Genomic DNA, 9,267 nt, shown 5'->3' with positions numbered 1-9,267 from the left:
AGAGAATTATCAAGAAAGAAGGGAGAAAAGATATAACGAGAAACACAGGTACAATGGCTTCAAGAAGGATATGGGAAGCATCCCTCTTCTCTGCACCCAAAGACAGGTAGGAGAAGGCTGCCGGAGGATGAACTGAAGGCATCCGAGAAGGTGCCACCAAGGACCTGGGCCTGCTCCTTATACGATTAGGGCCTCTGTGGAGAGATCTTTGACTTTGTCCCCAAGATGCTGCCCCACGCCAATGGCTCACATCTGCCTGGTTCTCACCTGGACAGGAGGCTTGGGGAATTCCTTTCGCTCTCATCATCATGGCTGCTCCCTGCTCCAGGTGGAAAGACACCGCTGGCTGAAAGAGTGAACACCCTGTCCACAGGGAAAGGCTGCTGTCTCGAGAGCTTTGTGCTGGAGAAGATGTACCATCCTCGATAACTGTATCAGGACGTTGGTCCTTCGAAGCTTCTGAAAGGACAAGAGCACACCGACCAAGCTAAAGATTTTATTTTCCTAATTAAAAATTGGTGGATCTTACGTTTCCCCAAAGAAAACAAATGAGTGGCCAACATGCTCATGAAAAGATGTGCACCATCACTAGTCACGAGGGAAAAGCACAATGAGACACCATCTCACACCTAGGAGGATGGCTACGACTTTTTAAACGAGAAAAAAAAATATGGAAAATAAGTATTGGAAAGGATGTGGAGAAATTGGAACCCTCGTAATTTGCCGGTGGGAACGTGAGATGGGGCAGCTTCTGTGGAAAATAGTCTGGAGTTTCCTCAAAAAGCTAGAGAGTCGCTATATGACTCAGCAATTCCGCTCCCGGGTATAGACCCAAAAGGATCAAAAGCAGGGACTGGAAGAGATGTTTGCACACTGTGTCCACAGCTGCAGGGCTCATGGGCTTCAAAAGGTAGAAGCGACCCAAGCGCCCATCAACAGATGGCTAGAAGAACATGATGAGGTCCCACATGAAGGAATGTCATTCAGCCATAGAAAGGACATTCTGGCACTGCTAGCGCATGGCAGTCGAGCATGCTCAGTGTCATGAGTCAGACATGAAAGGACAAATACTGTGTGATTCCACTCATAAGAGGGCCCCGGAGGAGTCAGAGTCATAGAAACAGGAAGTAGACGGTGGTGACAGGGGCTGGGGTGAGGGAGGGGAGTGACTGTTTCATGGGGACAGAGTTCCAGTTTGGGAAAATGAGAAAGTTCTGGAAATGGAAAGTTCTGGTGGGAATGGTTGCATGACAATGTGAACGTACGGAAGGCCACCGAACTGTGCACTTAAAAATGGTTCAGGCAAATTTTATGTTGTATATTTTGTGCCACGCACACACAATATACTAAATTTAGCTGTTTGCCTGGGCAGGAGAAGTACAAACGCCTGACTCTGTACCCAAGAGGAATCAGAGACGTTCCCTACGCCTAAGCTAAGACATGTACGTTAGCAGCGGCTTCCGTTCTCTCAAACGGCAGGTCCTCGCGGACGCCATTTCGTCCAACGTCTTTCCGTTATGACGTTGAGGACATGCTGCAGGAACTTAACTCTTGTTTCTATCCATCAGCCTGTGATGAGACAGGTTTTGCTGTGTGTCGTTTTCCCATAGTTCGAGAACCTATCGATGATGTTAAGTGAGGACTTACTGTACCGAAGAAATCAGCTTCTTCGTTGTATTGGAGAAACCAGCAGACTGGGAACCCCACGTGGGCAGAACTGTGGCTTCCTTGTCCACCAAGAAACTCCCACTTCCTGGCATAGCTCTTGGCACACAGGAGATGCTAAATAAGTGTGAGCAAGTGACGCAGGCCTTACCCACGGAGGCCAGGTTCCGGCGGGTCTCCAGCATCACCTCTCGGTAGAGCCTCCTCTGAGAATGATCCAGCAAAGCCCACTCCTCCGGGGAGAAGCCCACGGCCACATCCTGGAAGGTCACCGACTCCTAAAAGATCACATCGGTTCTGCTCAAGAAAGGTCACCCCCCACCCACGTCCATAGAGGTGGATAAGGATGGTGGCACCGGGGAGTCACATGGAGCCGGGGGCAAAGCCTGGAAGTCGGACTCTGCTGGCACCTTACGGGTCCTTGTCTGTGGCTTCCCGTCACAGGTACACACAGACCCTGGGCCCGCTGTTCGCACAGCACACAGGTCCGATGGGAAGTCGTCCGCCCATTTGTTATCAAACTGGTGATTCTCACTTCTAAGCCTGTGAACATGACAGTCCTCCTCGAGGCCCATGCCCTGCTTATTCTAAGAGCGTGCAGACCCGTGGCCATGTCACTCTCGGTTGGGGGCGGCAGGCGCTTTTGTGACCTTCCCAGGGCACGGACTCCTCGCCTGTGTGATGCACAGGGATGCGCAGAACCGCTTCGACCTCACAGGGTAGGAACGATTCGTGTCGGTCAGGCGTCTGCTGTTCGCGAAGGCAGACACCTGGCAACCCTGTGCGACCAGAGACACCCTCACCCACAATGCTGGAGACGGGCGCTCTTTGCAGCCACGATCTGGAGCTGCCCATTACAAGGCACAGGTAGAGCAAGAAGTGGGCTTTGCGACCCTGCCTCGCGGAATATGGCCTGAGCACTGTTCGGGAAAAGGAGGGACAAAGGGGTGCGTTGTGACCAGCGTTTGGTCTGGCTGGCTCCCGTGGCACCCGTGGTCAAAACCAGCATCTGGGCTGCTGCCTGTGGTGAGCGGGACGAGTTACCAATGGGATCTGAAAATGAGAGACCCAACTCCAGCAAAGTGGGAGTGCCGGAACCCCTGGCTGGTCTTGGCCATTAAAAAAAAAGCACAAGTCCACGGCCATGCCACCCTGAACAAGCCCGATCCGGCCTGATCTCGGAAGCTAAGCAGGGTCGGGCCTGGTTAGTACTTGGATGGGAGACCATCTAGGAAGACCAGGTGCTGTAGGCGTGAAAAATAAAAAAATAAGGGCTTGTAAGCTGACAAGGTCTGTGCAATCTGCAAGGTCAACCAAGGGTTGCCTCACCCCCCGCCCCAAAAATAAATAAATAAAATAATAAATGAGATAATAAAATAAAATAAAATAAAATAATAAAATAAAATAAAATAAAATAAAATAAAATAAAATAAAATAAAACAAAATAAAATAAAAGCACAGTGCTTCCAGCTGGGAGAAGAAAGGGCTCAAACGTTCCCACAGGTGGGCCTTGAAGTGGACCAGAAATATCCAACAGTTCTGTTGTTTGTCCCCCGCCGCAGGAGGAAAAAAGGTTAAGTTCGTTCCCAGGGTGGCAGTGCATTTGATAGAGCAGAAAAAAAGCAGCCTATTCTCCAGGCAGCCTCTGCAGCCTCAGGCTTCGCCTCGCCCTGCAGCTGGTTTCTTCCCAGGCCCCACATTGGCCCTGTAATGGCTGAGCGCACTCACTGCAAGGCTTTGAGTACATATGAAAGCAAATAAAAAGGAAAAATCTTTTAATGGTTTTGTATTTTGCGGCTATTACACAGGATGGATAATAACGATTACTATGAAATAGAAGGGTTTATATTGATTAAATATAACGATGTTTATATTATTACGTTTATAATATAACCCTTGTAACAACGAGAACATGTATTATTTCCTAATAGTGAGATCATCCCATGTGGGGAAAAAAAGTGTTAGTGGGACACGGTTTCTTTGCTCTTTGTGGCCCAGCGGACAGGTTAAAACGCAAACTCTCTACATATTAAAACAACACGAGTGTCCATCACTCACAATTTTTACTATAGTTCATACCTATTGGGGCCTCAGACAACAACACTAAGAATCTCCAGAGGAGAAATGCGTTTGAAGTTTGAGAGACAGATCTGAGCTGCGAATGGGCTCCCGTGAACTCAGCTGTGTGACACAGAGAGGCGGGGGCTCCCTGTGCCTGTGTCAGAGGGTCCACGCGGATGCTGGACCAGCCGCGGGCTGTTTGGGATCCTAAATCCAGGGCCTCACGGCCTGGCTGGCCCGACAGCGGGTATGGGGGGACCGGGACTTTAGGCTGGGAGACAGTGCAGATCTAAGACACCTCTCTGGGTGACCCCAACTATGACAAAGTCAGGGATGACAGCTGAGCTGTCTGGGTCACTGACAGATGTCCACCGGGAAGGGCTTGTTCCGGAGGGGATCAAGGGAACCCAACTGTTGGTCAGCTCTGGGCTTCTGGTGCAGAGATCGGTTGCGTCCCTGGGCTGTATCCACCGCCTGACAGATCTGCTTTCCCAACTGACAGATGCTGCTCCCCTCCCCCTCCTCCTGACAGACACACCGCAGTAAGGCACTTCCACTGTTAAACACAGCTGTCCCCAGCCTTCAAAAGGCTTATCCAGCCTTCAAAAGGACAGACATCCTGACACCTGCTACGACGTGATAAACAGTGACATAAGCCAGACGTGATAGGTCAAGTCCTGTGTGACCCCACTCACGGGAAGCCCCCAGATTCAGGAGTCAGATTTAGAGACAAAGAGTAGATGGTGGGCCAGGGCCTGGGGGAAGGGAGGGGAGTAAGTGTGTAACGGGGACAGAGTGTCAGTCTGGGACGATGAGATCATCCTGGAGGTGGACGGTGGGGACGGCTGGATGACATGTGAGTGTGCCTAAGGCCACTAAGCTGGACACTTAACAGTGGTTAGGATGGTGAATTTCGTGTGCATTTTATCACAATTTTAAAAAAACTCTTAAGAGGGTGGTGCTTTCCTGGGCGCCCCCCGCCCCGTGGGGAAGGCGCCAGACCTCGGCCGCAGAGACACCCCAGCCCTGCGAGGCAGCCCCGCCGTGGGGAAGGGCTGCTGGCTCTGGCGCACAGTCCGAGCAGCATGACGCCCATGGGGAGTCCCCCTCCGTCTCCCACACAGCGAGGGATCCACTTCCCCATCAGGGACCGCGTTTCTGCGGGTTCCCTCCAAGGCAGCGGACGCCTCGCGGGCAGGAGCATGGCCAACTCACCTGACGCACCGGGGCCCAGGGCAGCGGGCGGCTGGCAGCCATGCTCTCCTTTCCAGAAAATGCAGGCTCCTGGGAGGGCAGAGCTGCGCGGGGAGAAAGGCGCGGTCACGGTGGGGACCGGACCCACGCCTGTCCCCGGGCCCCAGAACCCGCGCCGCCCTCCGTGCGGTCGAAATCCGCGCGTAACTTCTGAGTCCCCAGAAATTCAACGAGCAGCCCGCTGTCGGGCCGGAGGCCACGCCGAGCACGTAACGGTGCATGAGCACATATTTCGTGCGTTATGTGGGTTACACACTGCAAAGTAAGCCGGAGGGAAGAAAACGTTATTGAGAAAATCACGAGGAAAATACACGTGCAGTACTGCACGATTTTCCAAAAACCCTGTATGAGCAACAAGCGCAGTTCGAACCCGCGCTGTTCAAAGGTCAACTGAGCAGTCACGTTCTGTGAACTTGCTGGGGGGGACACCATTCGACCCAGTATGACCCCTGGACCCACATTCTGGAAGGTTCCGTCCTGACCCCGCGGGTGCCCCGTCCCCTGCACGTCTCCTACGGCTCGGGGACCGGCCTCTGGGCTGCAGCAGGAAGGACGCAGACAGGCCTGCCAATGACGGCCGGAGTGTGAGGCCCTGAAACCCGTGAGGGGTCCTCGGCTCCCACGCAGCCCCAGGACGTCCTTCCGTCCCCTGCTGGGTGGCAGGGCGCTTTCTCTCCCTGGCCCAGTGTTGGTCAGGCGCCTCTGAGCCCCCGAAGCAAGCGGGGCTCAGCCTTTGGGCTTCCGAGGTCGTCTCTGCATCTAGTTTTAGCAAGAACTTGCTACGTCACTTTAGGGAGAGCCCCCCACACACCGGTCACTTTAGGGAGAGCCCCCACGCACACTGGCCGCGCCACCCTCCCTCCCCCAGGCGATGGCGGTCACCGGCCTGCCACAGCACGGATCCTGTTAGCTGCTGTAGCCAGAATGTCCCTAATGGTTCCTCTTAGCGATGGGCCATCCACTGACCCCACCTGTTCCTCTGCCTTAAGTCCCCGCTGTGCTCGGAGCTGGGCCTAGACTCACGCTCAGCTTTCTCATCCTGTGACAAGAGCTCCCGCCTGTTTCCACCAATGATGGCTGTCGCTTCTGGTTTTCGGATAGAAGCCCGAGGTGGCCCTGCTTCCTCCTCGCGGTGAAGTCTCTTGTCAACGGCAAACCCTCACGCAGACTCCGGGTAATGAGCCGGGGTCGTGTACTGGACGCCTCACGGTCGTGACCTGTATTCATGGGTGAGCCCTTCCAAGGTCACCTCCTCGGAAGCAGACGTGGCCATGGGCACGCCCCAGCAGCGGGAATTCCCACAGAAGACCCGCGGACTGCAAGACGCCGGCCATCTGCAGAGCTGCAGTTACGCCCTCAAAATATTTACTAACGACTGTTGTGGTAAGAACATGTGTCGTCAGGAAATCCTTCGCCGCGCCTTCCTCGGGGCAGCTGACTTAAGCCCCCTCCCCTTTGGCGAGGGCTGACGGCGACTGGCTTCCTGTCAACCCGCAGAGAAGGGGAGAGAGAGACTGCGAGCGGGGACTCCCGGCGGGTCCCGCCTTCACCAGCGACGCTGTGAGGGCAGCAGGTGTCCCCTGGTACGACACGAGGACCACGCCTCACCTCTGGGGCTTCTTCTCCGGAACCTAGAACCCCGGGGTAACCCTAAGAAGACGTCAGAGTCAACCGGAGGGGCATTCTACAAAATCCCCGACTGCCATGAAGACAGAGAAACCCTCCTGGGGGAGGGGCCGAGGACAAGGGATGACTGAATGTCACCTGGACCCCAGATGGGGTCCTTGACCAGAAAGAGGACGTGAACGGAAAGCCTGGTAAAATCTGAATAAAATTCGTAGTCTGGCTAATGCCACGGGACCCATGTTAATGTCATAGTTGTTCTTCTGGTTTTTGGTTTTATCTCGTGGTTAGAACTCGCACGGTGAGATCTGCCCTCACAGCAAGCTGTTAAGTAAGTGGCCGGGTCATTACTGCTGGCTGTGGTGTGATGCTGGCCAGCGGGTCTCCAGGGCTTACTCATCTCTCTTGACTGACACATCACGCCTGTTGATTGACAGCTCCCCACCCTCCGCTCCCCTGGTAACTACCATTCCAGTTAATGTCTTCGTTTTGATGAATGTTCCACGATATTAACATTGGGAAATGTGAAGACCTAACAGATGGCCAATAGACTTATAAAAAAGATGCTCAGCATCGCTAAACACCAGAGAAACGCAAATCAAAACCACAGTGAGATCTCACCTCACACCTGTCGGAACAGCCGTCGTCAGTACATCAACAAACGACAAGTGCTGGCAGAGATGAAAAAAGGGGGCCTTCATGAGCTGCTGGCGGGACTGAGAATGGCTGCGGCCACTACGAAAAACAGTCTGGAGGTGCCTCGTAAAATTAAAAACGGAACTACCATATGATCCAGTATTTAGCCAAAGAGATCCAAAAACACTAATTCGAAAAGACATATGCACCCCTGTGTGCACTGCAGCGTCACTAGTAACCACCGAGATATGGAAGCGACCTGGGTGCCCGTGAATAGACAACTGGATAAAGAAGGGGTACATATACACAGTGGACTATCACCGTAACAAGAATGGCATCTTGCCATGTGCGACACTGATAAACCTAGACAGTATTGTGCTCAGTGCAATAAGGCAGATAAAGACAAATGCCGTATGATTTCACTTATACGTGGAATCTACAAAAAACCCAAAGGAATAAACAAAACAGAAACAGATACATCGATACAGAGAACAAGCTGATGGGTGCCCAAGGGGAAGGGATGGAAATTTTTTTTAATTAACATTTGAAGATGCATTCACAATGGGGTGCCGACACCCCTAAGGTGCTGCGAATGGATTCTTGGAGAGTGGGCAAGAGGGAAAAATAACTTCTTCTTTTTCTGTATAAAGGGCCGACGTATACACAGCACAGAAGTAGATATATAGTATTTCTGCCATGATAGGCTAAACCATGTCCCCCTAATGCACGTGTTGACGCCCTGAGCCCCAAGACCTCCGAATGTGGCTGTTTGGAGAGGGGATCTTTAAAGAAGTCATTGAGGTAACATGGGACCTAATCTGACACAACTGGTGTACTTACAAGCAGACATAAGGACACAGACATGCACAGAGGGACACCACGTGAGGACGCGGGGAGAAAGTGGCCATCTACATGCCAAGGACAGACGCCTAGAGGGACCAGCCCTGGATCACCGATTCCTGGCCTTCGAATATGAAAGGATAAGTGGCCGCCCCAGGAAGCCATAGAAACACCAAAGGCGGCTCCTTGCCCTAGCCTGCTGTCTAGGGGCTTCACACTGGGATCTCTGAAGCTGGGGGGTGGGGGTACCACCCTGCCCCCCACACTGCGTAGGACTCCCTCTTTGCTCTTGGGGCTTTAAATGCAACTCTGTCAATGGGTCCAAGCCCTCCAGCCCCTTCCCACCATTTCCAGACCAACTGCCCCCCCTGCCTGGACTTCATGGGACCCTCCTCCCTAGTGACTGATGTCAACGGCCCCCTCAGCACCCCTCTTCCAGGCAGGCCTGTGGCATCTGGCTCACGATCTTCCCTTTCAATGTTCAAACCACCGAAACTCGTCCTTTCTCCACAAGAAAGGACTGATGAGCACGCCCTGCGGGGAAGGGGAGGGTCGGTGAGCTGGCGACGGCCAGCTGCTTCCTGAGTCTGTCATAAACGGAGTGGGCCGTGAATCTCACCAGAATCAATGCCAAGGCCTAAGGCAGGGTCCCTGTGGCACTGGGGACACCAGGGCCCGGTCGTCCTCTGTGGGGACAGTCCTGGACACAGTGAGGTGTTGAGTAGCATCCCTGGCCCTGTCCAGGCGCCCCCCAGTCGTGAGGACCACAGATGTGCCCAGACACCGCCCAGGCTTTTCTGGGGGGCAGGATCGCCCAAGGGGCCGAGAGAGTCTAGGCGTCCCCCCCGTCCACTCTGCTTTACAGCGAAGGGCTTCCCCCCAGTTCCCTTTAACGTCCGGCCTCCGGGAGCGTGGTTCACGTCGCAACAGCGTTTACCACTCGGGTCTGTCGCTCGGGGGCTTTTTCTCAGTGCTGGGTGGCCGTGGGCAAGCTGCCCGGCCTGACGTTCCTCTGTCGCCTGCAGAATGACAGGTGGCGCAAACGCCAAGCAGAGCACCCAAGGCCACCCCTCCCGCCCCGGGGCCAGACTCGAGGTCCGAACCGCCGCCGACCACTTACGGCTGCGCGGCCCGGACGCGGGTGTCCCGGCGCTGCGGCCCCAGGTTGGGCGCAGGTGGCACTCAGAG

General features: G+C 54.1%; 1 protein-coding gene and 1 pseudogene across 1 annotated transcript; one reads left to right on the top strand and one right to left on the bottom strand.

Moving 5' to 3' along the window:
• Window positions 1-341: 341 nt before the first annotated feature.
• On the bottom strand, window positions 342-9,261 carry LOC105300465 (KRAB domain-containing protein 4-like). Its single transcript, XM_023538083.1, has 4 exons — window positions 9,200-9,261; window positions 4,942-5,024; window positions 1,648-1,943; window positions 342-459 (listed from the first exon to the last, which is right to left on the bottom strand). The coding sequence occupies exons 2-4, from the start codon at window positions 4,981-4,983 to the stop codon at window positions 435-437; spliced, it is 363 nt and encodes a 120-aa protein (XP_023393851.1). The 5' UTR covers window positions 4,984-5,024; window positions 9,200-9,261; the 3' UTR covers window positions 342-434.
• On the top strand, window positions 2,800-2,918 carry LOC111747145 (annotated as a pseudogene).
• Window positions 9,262-9,267: the final 6 nt, after the last annotated feature.

Source organism: Pteropus vampyrus, unplaced genomic scaffold (assembly GCF_000151845.1).
Source record: "Pteropus vampyrus isolate Shadow unplaced genomic scaffold, Pvam_2.0 Scaffold212, whole genome shotgun sequence".
Lineage (NCBI taxonomy): Eukaryota > Metazoa > Chordata > Mammalia > Chiroptera > Pteropodidae > Pteropus > Pteropus vampyrus.
Note: the sequence above shows the minus strand (reverse complement) of the source record. Positions and strands in the feature narration are given on the sequence as shown.

Bases quoted from the DNA above. Each gene is read 5' to 3' on its own strand.
- LOC105300465 (XM_023538083.1), bottom strand. From the start codon at position 4,983: ATGGCTGCCAGCCGCCCGCTGCCCTGGGCCCCGGTGCGTCAG. The intron at 1,944-4,941 runs GTGAGTTGGCCA...GTGATCTTTTAG, and splicing joins CCTGGGCCCCGGTGCGTCAG to GAGTCGGTGACCTTCCAGGA. The intron at 460-1,647 runs GTAAGTCCTCAC...TTGTCCTTTCAG, and splicing joins AAGCTGATTTCTTCGGTACA to AAGCTTCGAAGGACCAACGT.